The sequence below is a fragment of the Neoarius graeffei genome, chromosome 22, assembly GCF_027579695.1.
Source record: "Neoarius graeffei isolate fNeoGra1 chromosome 22, fNeoGra1.pri, whole genome shotgun sequence".
Taxonomy (NCBI): Eukaryota; Metazoa; Chordata; class Actinopteri; order Siluriformes; family Ariidae; genus Neoarius; species Neoarius graeffei.
In genome coordinates this window covers 59,988,892-60,006,595 of record NC_083590.1, presented here as the reverse complement: position 1 = coordinate 60,006,595, position 17,704 = coordinate 59,988,892, and the positions used below count along the sequence as shown (strand labels likewise).

General features: G+C 47.0%; 1 protein-coding gene across 9 annotated transcripts in view; it reads left to right on the top strand.

Annotated features, from left to right (window-relative positions):
• The window catches only part of LOC132871002 (zinc finger protein 501-like), a 144,156-nt gene extending 126,766 nt beyond the window's left edge, over positions 1 to 17,390 (top strand). For 8 of the 9 annotated variants that reach the window (XM_060905143.1, XM_060905137.1, XM_060905144.1 and 5 more), the window contains 3 exons: positions 13,747 to 13,814; positions 13,984 to 14,162; positions 16,203 to 17,390. In XM_060905143.1, the coding sequence (XP_060761126.1) occupies positions 13,747 to 13,814; positions 13,984 to 14,162; positions 16,203 to 17,374 (1,419 nt within the window). In that variant the 3' untranslated portion in view covers positions 17,375 to 17,390. Of the gene's footprint in view, positions 1 to 12,248; positions 12,321 to 13,746; positions 13,815 to 13,983; positions 14,163 to 16,202 lie in introns of those variants that run through there. The other variant, XM_060905145.1, reaches the window with a different exon arrangement.
• Positions 17,391 to 17,704: the final 314 nt, after the last annotated feature.

The window sequence follows — 17,704 nt, the reverse complement described above, 5'->3', positions numbered from 1 at the left end:
AAATAGAACAATGACTGTACTTTTAAAAATGTTTGTAGGTAGTCACTTACTTTGAACTTTTTTTTAATCTAAATGGCCTTTAATCCCATTTTGAAAATAAATTTGGGTCCAGGGAGTAGGATTATTATTGTAGTGACCAGAAAAGGCAGTCCCTTTAGTTGTTGCCAGTTCCACGGATCCTTGCCAGAGTGCAAAGGCTCATAGGGCTGTTAATGTTTAAGCTTGGAGAGCATTAGGGGCTAAATAGCAACGAGCCACCTTGACCAAGACTCCTGCAGTAATTGACCACCTCTGTTCAGTATTTCTGATAGGTATGTATCTTGTAGTAAAATAAAACATCTAGAACCATGTTATGTACAGAGCATAGGATATCACATAAGTCAACCAGTCCCTATCCCAGTCCACCATCCCACCCTGCCTGAAGTCCTCTACCATCTTCCATTGCCAAAAAAAAACATTAGCAGCCTGAATGACCACTGTCCAGTGGCACTTACTCCTGTCATCATGAAGCGCTTTGAGAAACTGGTTCAGACTTGCATCATCGCAAGTCCCCCACCTATGTTGGACAGACACCAGTATGCTTATAGAGCTAACAGGTCTACAGAGGACGCCATAGCTACAATTCTCCACACTTCCCTCACTCACCTTGGGCAGCAAGAGAGCTATGCTCAGCTGCTCTTTGTGGACTTTTTAGCTCAGCATTCTCCCTCACAGACTGGTGTCCAAACTGACAGACCTGGGACTGTCCTAATCCATCTGCCTCTGGATAAAGAACTTCCTGTCTGATCGCTCACAGAGGGTGAGAGAAGGCCCCCACATCTCCTCAGCCTCAGCAATGGCTCCCCACTCTTCACCCTCTAGTCAAGTCAAGTTTATTTTTATAGTGTTTTTAACAATAGACATTGTCGCAAAGCAGCTTTACTGAATTTGAATGACTTAAAACATGAGCTAATTTTATCCCTAATCTATCCCCAATGAGCAAACCTGTGGCGATGGTGGCAAGCAAAAACTCCCTCAGACATGAGAAAGAAACCTCGAGAGGAACCAGACTCAAAAGGGAATCCATCCTCATTTGGGTGATAAGAGACAATGTGATTATAACAGTTTTAACATGAAGTCGGTTTTGTTGATGTTTGTAGCAAGTGTTCTAGGTGGGTGGAGCACAGAAGCACGGCAGGCCAGAACTGAGTTCTCAAAGACACTTTTATTGTAACTTTTCAGCTTTAAACTACACACGCACACAAGCATCCAGGTTGGGGAAGAGCTCGCTTCCTCTGCTCTCCCTCTCCTCTTATAGGGCGCGGCCACTAGGGAAGACACACAAACACACAGGTAAATCCCCGTCAGGTGCAGTGATTCCGCCACTTACCTTCCCTGACTCCGCCCTCCATTCACAGACTGACGCTTGACCACGTCCCCGCTGCCACATACCCCCACCGCCCGACTCAGGCCGGGGAGCCGTCCAGCCTGCAGCTGACTCCCCCCCCCCCCCCCCCCCCCCCCCCCCCGACGGGAGAGGAAGTCCGCCACAACCATCTGCGCCCCCGGCCTGTGGACCACCTTGAACTTAAACGGCTGGAGTGCCAGATACCAACGGGTGATCTGCGCGTTGACATCCTTCATGCAGTGGAGCCACTTCAGGGGTGCGTGGTCTGAACAGAGGGTGAAAGGGCACCCCAGCAGGTAGTAGCGGAGGGTGAGGACTGCCCACTTGATGGCAAGGCATTCCAATGGTGCTGTACCTGCCCTCGCGCACCAACAGCTTGCGGCTGATGTACAGCACTGGACGATCCTCCCCTTCTACCTCCTGGGACAGAACAGCCCCCAGCCCTCTCTCCAATGCATCCGTCTGTAAAACAAAGGGGAGAGAAAAGTCAGGGGACTGTAACAGTGGCCCCCCCACACAGTGCAACCTTTACCTTAGAGAAAGCCTGCTGGCATTGCTCCATCCACTGGACCGGATCTGGTGCCCCCTTTTTAGTGAGATCAGTCAGCAGGCTGGTGACATCAAAATAATTAGGTATAAACCTACGATAGTAGCCAGCCAACCCCAGGAACTGTCTCACCCCCTTTTTGGTCTTGGGCCTCAGGCAGGCCGCAGTCACTGCTGTCTTATTGATTTGGGGCGCACCTGCCCATTGCCCAAGTAGAAGCCTAGATACCGTACTTCCACCCGCCCAGTCGCACACTTCTTTGGGTTGGCTGTGAGACCCGCTCGCCTCAGCGACCCTAGGACGGCCCTAAGGTGTTTTAGGTGCCACGGCCAGTCATTACTATAAATAATAATGTCGTCCAGGTATGCGGCCACATAGGTGGCGTGGGGGCGGAGGACCCTATCCATAAGCCACTGGAACGTAGCGGGCGCCCCAAACAGCCCAAAAGGAAGTGTAATGAACTGGTGTAAGCCAAACGATGTGGAAAAGGCCGTTTTCTCTCTGGAGAGTGGAGTCAAGGGGATCTGCCAATATCCCTTTGTCAAATCCAGTGTCGAATAAAAACGAGCCATGCCTAGTTGATCGAGCAACTCGTCAATACGAGGCATTGGGTACGCGTCAAATTTAGGCACCACGTTGACTTTCCTATAGTCCACACAGAACTGGACCGACCCATTGGCCTTGGGAACCAAGACCACTAGGCTGCTCCAGTCACTCTTGCCCCTTTTCCACCAAAGCAGTTCCAGAGCTGGTTCGGGGCCAGTGCTTAGTTTGGAACCGGGTTTTCTGTTTCCACTGACAAAAAACTGGTTCCAGACTAGCATTAAAACTCTGCTGGGCCAGAGGAAAGAACCGCTTATGTCAGCGGGGGGGCGGAATTAAGACCAACAACAATAAGACCGCGAAAGATCGCCATTTTTAAGTGACGAGAAGCGGCAGCTGTACAAACGCGAAGTCATCTATTATTATTGTTGTTGCTGCTGCTGCTTCTGTGTTGTTTTTGCTTTGATATTCGTGCCAAGGTTTATGTAAACGTCGCGATGTAACTGACGTATACAGCAACGTAATGACGTGGCTCCGCTTAGCACCACGAGCTATGGAAAAGCAAACTGGTTCTCAGCTGGCTCGCAAGTTGAACGAGTTGTGAACCAGCACCAGCCCTGGCCCCGAACCAGCCCTGGAACTGATTTGGTGGAAAAGGGGTATGTGGGACTCCTCGACGATGTCCATTTCGAGAATGGCCTCGAGTTCTTCTCGAACCACCTTTTTCTTGTGTTTGGGCAGTCTGTAAGGGTGGCTGCGCACTACTACCCCCGGGGCATCTCAGAGTGGTGTTCTATGAGGTGGGTGCGGCCGGGCAGGGGCAAGAACACGTCAGAAAATTCTGTTTGCAACTGGGCAACCTCCATGAGCTGGGCCGGGGAGAGGTGGTCTCCACAGGGGACCGGAGCGGTGGGTGATGCCAATTTTCCCTTTTGAACCTCCGGCCCCAGCTCCGCCTTCTCTGGAACCACTGACACCAGTGCCACAGGGACCTCCTCGCTCCAACGTTTTAACAGATTGAGGTGGTATGTCTGTAACGCCCCACCCCTGTCCGTTCGCCTCACCTCATAGTCGACGTCCCTGACTCGCCGTGTGACCTCAAATGGTCCTTGCCACCTGGTGATTTAATTTAGGGATCAACGTGGGCAATAAAATGAGTACTTTGTTTCCCGGTGTGAATTCCCTATGGCGTGTGCCCCTGTTGTACAGACGGACTTGACGTTCTTGGGCCTGCCGCAAATTTTCCAGGGTTAGGTGCGTGAGTGTGTGGAGTTTTGGCGCGCAGGTCAATAATGTATTGAATTTCGTTTTTACTGGTTGAAGGTCCCTCCTCCCAATTTTCTCGTAGCACATCCAAAATGCCACGCGGCTTACACCCGTATAGTAATTCGAACGGGGAGAACCCCTTGGAGGCTTGTGGGATCTCTCGCACTGTGAATAACAGGGGTTTGAGCCATTTATCCCAGTTGCATGTGTCCTCGCGTACGAATTTTTAAATTATGTTTTTGAGGGTGCGATTAAACTGTTCAACTAAGCCATCCGTTTGTGGGTGATAAATGCTGGTGCAGATCGGCTTAATTCCCAGTAACCCATACAGTTCGCGCAGTGTATATGACTTAAACGTAGTGCCTTGATCAGTCAGAATCTCTTTGGGGATTCCGACCTGGGAGATAATGTGGAAGAGTGCTTCAGCAATACTGCATGCTGAGATATTGCGAAGAGGCACTGCTTCCGGATATCGCGTTGCATAGTCTACCAGAACTAAAATAAAGTGATATCCTTGGGTTGACCGATCTAATGGCCCAACGAGATCCATCCCAATTCTTTCGAACGGGGTCTTGATTAATGGTAGAGGGCGCAAAGGCGCTTTTGGAATGGCCGCTGGATTTACTAACTGGCATTCGCAGCACGCCGTACACCACCGACAGACATCGCCGCAAATCCCTGGCCAATAGAACCGGGCCATTATTCGGGCTAGTCTCTTATCCTGCCCCAAGTGTCCGGCCATGGGATTAAAGTGAGCCCCCTGGAATACCAATTCCCGGCGGCTCTTTGGGATTAAAAGTTGGGTTATTTGTTCCTTAGTCTGAGTGTCCTGTGTCACCTGGTATAATCTATCCTTAATAATGGAAAAATAGGGGAAGGCCGAGGTGGCGTTTGGCTGGAGCATTTGACCATTGATTAATCTCACTTGGTCAAACGCATGCCGCAGAGACTCGTCTCGCGTTTGCTCTACCGGTAAATCTGCGAGGGATTCCCCGAGAGAGGGAGGAGGAGCCTGCTGCTCCTCACTCTGATGCAGAGATGACGTAGACGGCTCTGTGACAGCTGCTCCCACCAATGCCACTCCGGGACCTCCCCCCGCTGAACTACGGCAGGACTCACTCTTCACTAAGCGCATCATTTAAATCCTGAAATCCCGGCCAATCAGTCCCCAAAATTATCGAGTGGGTAAGGCGAGAATTAACCGCCGCCTTTACACTACACTAGGCTCCAGCTTGCCTGTGACCCTGTAGAACAGGATAAAGCGGCTAGAGATAATGAGATGAGATGAAAGTGTTCAGACAAAATCAAATGATTTTCTTACAGATGAACCCGCTTCCTTATTTGACATGGAAAACCCAGATTGGGCACCAAACAAACACTGACATAATTGGTTAAAAAACCCAACAAGGAGCGACATGCTCCTGATACATTCTGAAAGAACAGACAAGATTAAGAGCGAAGAGCGCTGCAGCTTTGCTTCTGTTATCAGAGGAACTCAGTCCTGTGCAAAATGTCAACATGGAGCCAGAGTCTAGTAATGAACCTACAGTTTGAGAGAGTTCTACACAAACACAGTGAACTTTACAACAGCTGCAGGCATGTGAAATGGAAATAAATCAAATAAGGCAGGAAAAACTATTTTGGATCAAATTGTTAGTGCCTGTTGCACACTTATCAACCTGTGTGACTCAGTTGTGCCTTTTGAATAGAGAATAAATGAAGAGGGAACTGAACATGAACAGTTTATTGAAATTATTATTACAAGGGTGATTATAATTAGCTATATGATTATAGTTAACTATATGACTACAGCTACAATTGGAATGTGCTGATTCTGTTTGCATTTGTAATTATTGTACCATCCACTATTAGATAAAATTAAAATAAAATCATACAACAGTGTTTGAACATCTAGAGCAAGATAATGCTATTTTACAAATAATACTTCAGAGATTTCGGGTTTTTTAACAATCATAAATATCAATGTATAAATGAGTGCAAATAGCTCTGTAACTTGATGTCCTTGAGGTTGTTGAGACATGGCGGGCCGGGAATACCATCTAGCCCACAGTCCAAGTAGTAGTCCTTTGAGAGTAAATGCTCAGGCTTTTGCAGCATTCTGTTCCCTAAAGCTGATGACGGTAAAAATTCTTTACACAAAGGTTTTCTTGTTTATGTCGTGGGGTACGCGGGGGTTTTGTTGTTGTTGTTGTTGTTGTTGTTGTTTTTTAACTGTTCTTCCATGTCCGGATTCTTCAGGAAAAGGAAAGTACATTCCAACATGTAGCTAACACTAGGCCACAAATCTGCATCATCACTCCATTGGTTTTGAGGAATTTTGTACAGATCATAGCCACTAATAAACTCTAATTTCCATGTATCCTTCACTTCTTTATAACTAAGATTATCCAAGTAATCCGGTAGTAGAGCGTTTTAGCTGTAGTTTTCTTCAGATAACAGCAATGGATGTCAGACATCTTTGCTTGGCTTCAGTATGTGAACAGTATGTAAACAAAGTTTGCTTGTCCCCCAGGTATAGGGTAGGGTAGTGACCACTGCTAACGTAAATGTGATGTCATTGTAAGGCAGTGCTTCTCAATTATGTTATGTCTCCCCCAGTGACCGCACCTTATAAAAAGAGAGAGTGAGCAGAGAAAGGGAGCTCTCCCCAACCTAGACACGTGTGTGTGTGTGTGTGTGTGTGTGTGTGTGTGTGTGTGTGTGGGCGAGCAAAGTAAGCCACTGAAAAGCACAAATAAAAGTTTTTGTAAGAACTCAGTTCTGGCCTACCGTGCTTCTGTGCTCCACCCACCTTCAACTATCTCTACAGTGGTGCCGAAACCCGGGACGGAGTACAGAACAGCCTTGCCTCATGGAGTCCTCCCCCTTCAAGGACTGGGTCCATGCCCTCGCCACGGCCCAACAGAGCCAGCACCAGGTGCTGGTCACCCTCCGGAAGGATCAGGAACAACGGTTCGAAGCCCTGGTGCTGGCGCAGCAGGAAGATCGCCAGGTGTTCCGGCACCTGCTCACGTCGGCGGGGTCCACCATCACCACCGTCGCGGACCCTCCCCACCTCACCCTAACGAAGATTGGGCCGCAGGATGACCCCGAAGCCTTCCTCACTCTTTTTGAGCAGGCACCAGAGGCGTGGGGTTGGCCGGTGGAACGGCATGCCTCCTCTCCCTGCTAACAGGCGAGGTGCAGCTGGCCGCACTACAGCTCCCCTCCGACAGCTGGCTGGTTTACACCGACCTCCACAGGGCCGTCCTCCAACGTGTGGGACGCACCCTGTAGCAGCAATGGCAGCGCTTCCGCACGCTGCGCCTGAAGGAGGTCAGCCGGCCGTTCGCGTTTGGCCAGCAATTCCGGGACACCTGCTGGTGGTGGCTGAGGGCTGACAACTGCAATGCTGAGGGAATCATCGACCTGGTGGTGCTGGAACAATTCATCGCCCGACTTCCGGAAGGAACAGCGGAGTGGGTCCACTGCCATCGCCCGGCATCGCCGGATCAGGCCATCATGCTGGCGGAGGACCATATGGCAGCTGTTCCGACGGCAGGACCGTGTCTCTCCTCTTTTCCCCTCTTTTTTTCTCTCTCTCCCCTTCTGTTCCTCGTCCTCGCCCCATTCCCCCACCGCGGAGGTGGGGGCCAGCTCCACCCCAGCTGGCCCGCTGCACCCGCAGTGCCCTACCGTTTCCTACTTCCTTGTCTGTGTTCCCCCCCCCCCCCCAGCATCAGGTGAGTGAGCTCCGAAACACCGGTGCAGAGGGAGAGCCTGGGCCGGTATTCTGGCGCTGCGGGGAGCCGGGGCATCTCCAGGATCAGTGCTCGGCGATGGAGGTGGGTGCGGTGGTCCGGATCCCTGACGCGCCAGAGACCTCCCTCGATCAGGCCGGAGCGTATCGCATACTGGTGAGTATCCAAGGGGATACGTATCAGGCTCTGGTGGACTCCGGCTGTAATCAGACCTCAATCCACCAAAGCCTGGTGCAAGACGAGGCATTGGGGAGAGCACAATTGGTGAAGGTGTTGTGTGTTCGCACGGGGATGTTCACAACTACCCTTTAGTGTCAGTCCACATTCTATTTCGAGGGGAAAAATGTGGAGTAAAGGTGGCGGTTAATCCCCGCCTTACCCACTCGATAATTTTGGGGACTGATTGGCCGGGATTTAGTTAATTAATGGCACATTTAGTGAAGAGTGGGGCCTGCTGTAATTTAGCGGGAGGAGGTCCCGGTGTGGCATTGGCGGGAGCAGCTGTCACAGAGCCGTATACATCATCACCGCATTAGAGTGAGGAGCAGTAGGCTCCTCCTTCCTCTCTCGGGGAATCCCTCGTGGATTTCCCGTTGGAGCAGTCACAAGATGAAACTCTGCGGCATGCGTTTGACCAGGTGAGAATAATTGATGGTCAAACGCTCCAGCCAAATGCCACCCCGTCCTTCTCCTATTTCTCCATTATTAAGGATAGGCTATACCGAGTGACGTAGGACACTCAGACTAAGGAACCGATAACACAGCTTTTAATCCCAAAAAGCCGCCGGGAATTTATATTCCAGGCGGCTCACTTTAATCCCATAGCCAGACACTTGGGGCAGGATAAGACACTAGCCCGAATAATGGCCCGGTTCTATTGGCCAGGGATTCACGGCGATGTCCGTCGGTGGTGTACGGCGTGCCGCGAATGCCAGTTAGTAAATCCCGCGGCCATTCCAAAAGCGCCTTTGCGCCCTCTGCCATTAATTGAGACCCCGTTCGAAAGAATTGGGATGGATCTCGTCGGGCCATTAGATCGGTCAACACGACGATATCGCTTTATTTTAGTTCTGGTGGACTATGCAACGCGATATCCGGAAGCAGTGCCTCTTCGCAATATCTCAGCACGTAGTATTGCAGAAGCATTCTTCCGCATCATCTCCAGAGTCGGAATCCCCAAAGATATTCTGGCTGATCAAGGCACTACGTTCATGTCATGCACATGTAGGTGTAATTTAATGATTGTGTATTTAGGTTGGTATAAGTGATCAATCTTTAATAATTAAATGGATTCAATCCCCTTTAATCGTTTAATTTGACTCATTTGAATTGAATCCTACCATGAAATCAGTCTCATTGAATCGTTTGAAGTGAATCATTCAAATGAATTGAATCAGTGAATCATTTAGTGAATCATATTAATCCTGGTGCTTAATAATAAATTACTAAACAGCTAAAATGGTATCTTCCAAATTATTATTGATCACTTACCATATTACATAAATCATCTGCACCTTTTTGAATTCTTTGGGAGATTGGGCAACTTCAGTGTATCGAAACAGCAGACAGACACCACACAAAATTCCAATAATAAATGGAGTTTATTATAACAAAGATTAAAAAAAAGTAAAAACAAAAGAAAAAAAAGAAAATTGAATGGCAGCAGAATGAAATCTTCTATTACAGTGTGTGTGTGTGAGCCAAAGGACTAGATTTGGAGGCTAATTAGATGCAGGAATGCTAGCTGCCCTATGTGTAGCCACGTGGTTAGCTTTGTGGCTAACCAGACAAAGAGATGCTAGCTAGCATGTGCTTCTTCAGGCCTAGTAGGCCATGTGTGTTAAAAGCTAAAGTTAACGATTAAAAATACATTCAAACGGTCATCTGTGATATATATATGGCTTTAAATGTAGGCACAGGAGAATTTGCTATAAAGGTTGAATTGAAATCAGTACTTATGATTTTATCTGAACTGAAATACAGGCCTAGTGTGGAACAAAGGAGAGGAGGAGGAGTTTGCCACGTGTCTCCTTTGTAGAACAAAGGGAATGAGCTCTCTTGCTATTTAAAACATGTGTGAGGCCCAGTGGAGGAAAAAAAACGTTTCCAGCCAGCTAACCCCCTAGCTTTTCTAGTATTATCCGATTTACTGAAATCTTAATGAGGTCAGGATATGTGTGAGTAATGAAATTAGAACGTTAAAAGGAAGAGAGAGAGAGAGAGAGAGAGGGGACATGCAAAAACTTATGGATTAACCAATTTTAAATCAACAAACAAATGATAGAGAACCAAAATTCAGTGTATACACTTCATTTAACTTCATATAACTTCACATTAAGTGAATAACTAATTCTTAAACTTAAACTTCTGCCCAATGCCAGTCTTACTGCAAAAATCTCTCCTTTTTGTAGGAAGCACAGTCTCTCTGTAGAAATGGCAGGCTCGGGGGGGGGTTGGAAACGCTTCGGTGGAGAGAGAGAGAGTTTCTGAAGAAGCTTCGTAGCTTGTGAGAAGAAAGTTCTTTTCTTCACGGGTCAAGGAGGGTCCAGCCGCTTCCCGAACAGATGAAGAACAAAGGAAAACTGCCTTTTGCTTGCAGTTTTCGTACATACTTAAAGAATAATTGAAAACCGGTTTATAACTTGCTTGAGTCAAAAATCGCGTGTTTCCGGAATCTACCTTGATCAGGGGTAGTAGGAAAATGCGCTGAAACGTGGTTCTTGCAAGAAAGAGTCGTGGTTTCGGATGGTCCGATGGTGAGAGTCTCTTTTTAGGTCCGTTCCGCTCGGGGTCAGACACGAAAGAGAGCGAGATGGCGTATTTCCAAGTCGTTTGGAATGCTGAAAGATGTGATGTAAGTGATCCCGCCCAGGCGTGACATAGGTCAACGTGGAAGTTGGCTGGGAGTTGTAGTTCTTAGACACAAGATGGCGCATGGTACCTACACACACTGCGCAAACTGTATGGGTTACTGGGAATTAAGCCTATCCGCACCAGCGTTTATCACCCACAAATGGATGGCTTAGTTCAATCGCACCCTCAAGAACATAATTCAGAAATTTGCAAGCGAGGACGCATGCAACTGGGATAAATGGTTCAAGCCCCTGTTACTCGCAGTGCGAGAGGTCCCACAAGCCTCCACGGGGTTCTGCCCGTTCGAATTATTATACAAGCATAAGCCGCGTGGCATTCTAGATGTGCTGCGTGAAGATTGGGAGGAGGGACCTTCAAGTGAAAATGAAATTCAATACGTTATCGACCTGCATGCCAAACTCCACACACTCATGCACCTAACCCAGGAGAATTTGCGGCAGGCCCAAGAACATCAAGTTCGTCTGTACGACAGGGGCACGCGCCTTAGGGAATTCACACCGGGAGATAAAGTACTCGTGTTGTTGCCCACATCGAGCTCCAAATTGATCACCAGGTGGCAAGGACCCTTTTGAGGTCATACGGCGAGTCGGGGACGTTGACTATGAGGTGAGACAAACAGACAGGGGTGGGGTATTACAGATTTACCACCTCAATCTGTTAAAACTTTGGAACGAGGAGGTTTCCGTGGCGTTGGTGTCAGTGGTTCCTGAGAAGGCGGAGCTGGGGCCATAGGTTCAAAATGGAAAATTGGCGTCGCCCACCACTCCGGTCCCCTGTGGAGACCACCTCTCCCCGACCCAACTCATGGAGGTCGCCCAGTTGCAGACAGAATTTTCTGGCGTGTTCTCACCCCTGCCCAGCCGCACCCACCTCATAGAACACCACATTGAGACGCCCCCAGGGGTAGTAGTGTGCAGCCGCCCTTACAGACTGCCCGAACACACACACACACACACACACACACACACACAAAAAAAGGTGGTTCGGGAAGAACTCGAGGCCATGCTCGAAATGGGCATCGTCGAGGAGTCCCACAGTGACTGGAGCAGCCCGGTGGTCTTGGTTACCAAGGTCGACGGATCGGTCCGGTTCTGTGTGGACTATAGAAAAGTCAATGTGGTGTCTGAATTCAATCCATACCCAATGCCCTGTATTGACGAGTTGCTCGATCGACTAGGCATGGCTCGTTTTTATTCGACACTGGATTTGACAAAGGGATATTGATAGATCCCCTTGACTCCGCTATCCTGAGAGAAAACGGCCTTTTCCACACCATTTGGCTTACACCAGTTCGTCACAATTCCTTTTGGGCTGATTGGGGCACCCGCTACGTTCCAACGGCTTATGGATGGGGTCCTCCACCCCCACGCCACCTACGCGGCCGCATACTTGGATGACATCATTATTTACAGTAATGACTAGCCTCGGCACTTAGAACACCTCAGGGCCATCCTCAGGTTGCTGAGGCGAGCTGGTCTCGCAGCCAACCCGAGGAAGTGTGCAATTGGGCGGGTGGAAGTATGGTATCTGGGCTTCCACTTGGGCAATGGGCAGGTGCGTCCCCAAATCAATAAGACAGCAGCGATTGCGGTCTGCCCGAGGCCCAAGACCAAAAAGGGGGTAAGACAGTTCCTGGGCCTGGCTGGCTACTATTGTAGGTTTATACCTAATTATTCTAATGTCACCAGCCCGCTGACTGATCTCACTAAAAAGGGTGCACCAGATCCGGTCCAGTGGACAAAGCAATGCCAGCGGGCCTTTTCTGAGGTAAAGGCTGCACTGTGTGGGGGGCCACTGTTACACTCCCCTGACTTTTCTGTCCCCTTTGTTTTGCAGATGGACGTGTTGGACAGAGGGCTGGGGCTGTTCCGTCCCAGGAGGTGGAGGGGGAGGACCGTCCAGTGCTGTACATCAGCCGGAAGCTGTCGGTGCGCGAGGGCAGGTACAGTACAATAAAAAAAAAGGAATGCCTCACCATTCAAGTGGGCGGTCCTCACCCTCCGCTACTACCTGCTGGGGTGCCCTTTCACCTTCTGTTCAAACCACGCGCCCCTGCAGTGGCTCCACCACATGAAGGATGCCAACGTGCGGATCACCCGTTGGTATCTGGCACTCCAGCTGTTTAAGTTCAAGGTGGTCCACAGGCCGGGGGTGCAGATGGTCGTGGCGGATTTCCTCTCCCGTCAAAGGGGGGGGTCAGCTGCAGGCCGGACAGTTCCCCGGCCTGAGTCGGACGTGGGGGTATGTGGCAGCAGGGGCGTGGTCAAGCGGCGGTCTGTGAGTGGAGGGCGGAGTCAGGGAAGGTAAGTGGCAGAATCACTGCACCTGAGGGGAATTAATCTGTGTTTGTGTGTCTCCCCCAGTGACCACGTCCTATAAAAGGGGAAAGAGAGCAGAGAAAGGGAGCTCTCCCCAACCTGGACACTGTGTGTGTGTGTGTGTGTGTGTGTGTGTGTGTGTGTGTGTGTGTGAGCAAAGTAAGCCGCTGAAAAGTGCAAATAAGTTTTTGTAAGAACTCAGTTCTGGCCTGTCGTGCTTCTGTGCTCCACCCACTTTCAACTATCTCTACACTCTCTTTTACCACCCACAACTCATCACCATTACAGTTGTGGCTAACTCCACATAACTTCTGCATAGTGACAAAACTAGCCATATGTTGGGGGGGGGAATCCAGCAAAACCCCTGCTGCAATAGGCCCTCTTAAAACTACAGGGCACATTTTACAAGTACCATGTAACTATCTGAGGAAATTATGACTAAAATGTTGACTAGAATTAGACTAAAATTAAAATTGAGTTCCACTGATAAAATCTTGACCAAAAAAAAGACTAAAATGTAACTACAATTTTCAGGACACAAGACTAAAAGTAAATTTTAAATTATTTAAATTAAAGATGAACACTGCTACACTGAACTAAAACAACATTGGCACCCAAATAAATGTTACTTGTACAGATCAAAAATATTTTATATAAAATCCATTTAGGGACAGAACTGACTTTTAAAGCTGTGTATTTTTGTAGCTGTCTGTTTAGAGACCAAAACACAAGGGACAGATATTTATCAGAGAGGTCTGCTTCACAGCACAGCTTTGCCATGTCAGAAGTAAAGCCTTGAATGAGAAACCTTTCCTTTGCCTAATTCTGATAAAGCCTTGACTGCATTTTCCTGTAGTTACTAAATTCATCTTGGAGCTTGTCAGCTGTTTTGTGAATCTTACGATACAGTGAAGAACCTTTTAATTCAGCCTTCATGAGGCTTAATAATATTGGCATGAGCCATTGTTCTTGTTTTTGTACACCTCATTTAAAGCCATATTGATTTCGTAAAGAAAATGTAAATGTGGTGTTGTTTTTTTTTTTCTCCAGGTATTCAGGAGCATGCAGTGTGAAGAATACATTGATGCCAAAAGAGAGACGCATGTGAATTGGATGAGGTGAGCAATACACACCAGCTGTTGGGTCATTTTCATGATTTTGATTTTACAGCTCCTCATTTGTTGGAAGGACTTTAACTTCATGTCACTGATATCTCTGCCATGCTTTCTCCAAGTCTGTAACTTTGCTCTGATTTTTACCTTTTCTGGAACGTTGCCTCTCTTTTAGGTATGTGAATTGTGCCCGTAATGAAGAAGAACAGAATCTTGTGGCATTTGAGTATCAAGGGGGAATTCTGTATCGTTGCTGTCGATCCATTAACCCAGGACAGGAGCTCTTGGTGTGGCATGAAGAGGAGTACACCAAAGAACTCAGTCCTGCACCAACAGGAACAACCAGACAGCAAGGTGTTACTTTTGTCTCAGAGGTTATAGCAGTTATTTTCTGCATCATTTCATGACCTGTTTCTGAGCCTACCAGTGTTTCTGGGATGAAAGCTGTTGTACAATGCAGTCTGCAATAACTAGAGCACATTCCCAGAGAACTCATTTTGGCTTGTTTCACCAACCAGGTAGGTCTTTTATCATATGACAGTGACCAACCAGAGAGGGTGAAGTCTATCAGCTTCCTTTGAGACACATGAAGTCAGCCCACTGCATATCTTGCTATTGCAAAACTGACTATATAGTAAACCACAAGATATTGTAGTTTTATTCATCATGCCCAATTTAACCAGAAGTAGCGTAAAATGCATGCCCTGTGGATCCCGAGTGGCACAGCAGAAGTGTTGTCCCCGTCATCCTCCCCATCATCCAGATATTGCCACTTTCAAATCCTGATGATGCCACAATCATCTGTGGTTGGGAGCTCAAGACAGCAAAATTGTCTGGGCTCTCTGGGAGGGAGAGATGGCATGCTCTCTCTTCTCTGCCCTGTCAGTTACACTGACCAGTCATGGGTGTGTGAGAGCACATTAATAGGAAGTAAGTGGATTGGGCTTTCCTCAGAGTGTGCTTTGCAGCCCCCGGACATTGTATGAGTAAAACGTGGTCAACTGGTGTTAGTTGTCTTGGAGGAAGCACATGATAACCCTCCCTGGTTGGTAGCTGTTATATGATACTGGAGAGGAGTCTGATGGGTGGGAATTGTCCATGGCTAAATTAGGGAGAAAATTTGGGGAGAAATTGGGGGGTGGGGAATGCCCTGTCATAGTAAACACATAACATAGGATAATGTCAGACCTCCCCATATTACAGAAACACGGGGGGGGAGGCATTATAATACCTTCAGTGCAATATAACCAGCTGGCTGGAGAGAAGTTAGTTGAACACACATGCAGTGTGTCTGAACCAAGCGAAGTTGTTAATTGGATAATGCAGATGTCAGTCAAACCCATCAACCATTATACAAATCAATTGCAACACATTTGCTTTATTTCAGGAGCATATGTGATGGTTATATTATCAAGCAACTTAAGCAATAACAATTTTAGTATTTTATGGAATTCAATAATTTCACAAAAGTCATACCATGGAGAACTTATCTTTTTAATTATGTTAATTTTTAGCTCCTTAAACTCTTGCAGCTGAAGAACTTCAACATGTTAAGGAACAAATAGCGTCCGATGAATGAATGAACAATTAAACACACGGAGGTTTGGTTGCTTTATTACTACAAACCACACCATGGCATTCTTCAAATACTGCAGTAAGGAAATTCCTACTGCTGCAGACCTACTTGAATGCCATCTGAACCGATGCAGTGTGTCCCTTTTTTTTTTTAATACGCCTATATTTAAATTAAATGACTATTGTTATATGTCTTAATTTATGGATGTTGGCTTGCTTTCATCAGTTACATTTAATATGAATCAACTGGGTTTCACAAAATCCCACAAACTTAATTTCATGAAATTTGTGTGTAATTGAAATTAATAAGTGTTTTAAACTTGACAACCTAATCCATATATAAAATCCAGATAGAAAATGCAGATTTGCTTGTGTAAATGCTACTAGAAGCTATTTGCAAATCTATTCATATCCAGTTTAATAAATAAGGCCCATTTTTGGATCTTTCAGAACCTTGAATGTGAGTACTGAGTTTCCTTCACAATCCTGGATGAGATGTAAATAAGGCTAGGCTTTCCATTACCTAGACTTGACGTGATGTCCAACAAGAACCAACAACTCCCCTTTGGTCGCTCATACCCACAGGGCTATGGCCAATGCTGTGCATAGCTGCTGTTCCAGGACCTTATTGAATCTCCCAGTATTCCAGGCTAGAAGCTGCTATTTCTTAGTCCTCAATCTTTTTTTGTCTCAGTCTTAATGTAGAATCTTGATTAAGTTTCCGTAAAAACACTCCTTACATTGGGTTAGTGTTATATTTTATAATCTTGTTGCATTTCATGTTCAATTTCTGTTATTTTTGTCCTTTCGTTTCTCCAGAAGTAAAGAACGCTCTGCTGCAAGTCTTTTCCTGCTCCACATGCCCTCGTTCTGATGCATCTCAAATTTACCTCGACAAACACATCCAGAGATGCCACTATGAAGAGTATGCGAGACTGAGAGAATCAGGAGAAATTAAATATGAGCTTCAAATCCCCTCCAAATGCTCCAATCATCAGCCAACATCAGCTGATACTATCCATTCTGATACTTCCCATAATGATACACAGAAGGAAATTCACCACTGCTCAGATTGTGGAAAGAGTTTTAGTCATCAGAATGCACTCAAGACACACCAGCGCATTCACACAGGACAGAAGCCGTATCACTGCTCACAGTGTGGGAAGAGTTTTACTCGTCAGTGTGATCTCAAAGCACACCAGCGCATTCACACAGGAGAGAAGCCGTATCACTGCTCACAGTGTGGGAAGAGTTTTACTCATCGGAGTAATCTCAGAAAACACCAGCGCGTTCACACAGGAGAGAAGCCGTATCACTGCTCACAGTGTGGGAAGAGTTTTACTCGTCAGAGTGCTCTCCAAATACACCAGCGCATTCACACAGGAGAGAAGCCGTATCACTGCTCACAGTGTGGAAAGAGTTTTACTCATCAGAGTAATCTCCAAACACACCAGCGTATTCACACAGGAGAGAAGCCGTATCACTGCTCACAGTGTGGGAAGTGTTTTACTCGTCAGTGTGATCTCCAAATACACCAGCGGATTCATACAGGAGAGAAGCCGTATCACTGCTCACAGTGTGGGAAGAGTTTTACTCAGCAGAGTGCTCTCCAAATACACCAGCGCATTCACACAGGAGAGAAGCCGTATCACTGCTCACAGTGTGGGAAGAGTTTTACTTATCAGAGTGCTCTCCAAATACACCAGCGCATTCACACAGGAGAGAAGCCGTATCACTGCTCACAGTGTGGAAAGAGTTTTACTCATCAGAATGCTCTCCAAATACACCAGCGTATTCACACAGGAGAGAAGCCGTATCACTGCTCTCAGTGTGGAAAGAGTTTTACTCATCAGAGTGCTTTCCAAACACACAAGCGCATTCACACAGGAGAGAAGCCGTATCACTGCTCACAGTGTGAAAAGAGTTTTACTCGTCAGGGTGATCTCCAACGACACCAGCGTATTCACACAGGAGAGAAGCTGCATCACTGATCATAGTGTGGAAAGATGTTGACTTATTTAGTTACATTTAAGACCTACAAGTGCATTAACTCAGACATTGCATGATTTAAAGTTGTCAATTTAAATATGGTTATTACAGTTTTGGCTGAAAATGACCTGTACTTTGAACTTTATTGTTCATGTTACACTGGTCAACAATTTTTCAGAAGTTGTCTGCTTCAGAGATGAAATTGGCTATTCTGAAATCTGGTGTGTTGAATTAAAAGTGACAGTTAATCAGCTGATTGGCTATGGCTTCCAAGATATTTAAGATTTTAGATTTTGTACTTACAGTGGTGCTTGAAAGTTTGTGAACCCTTT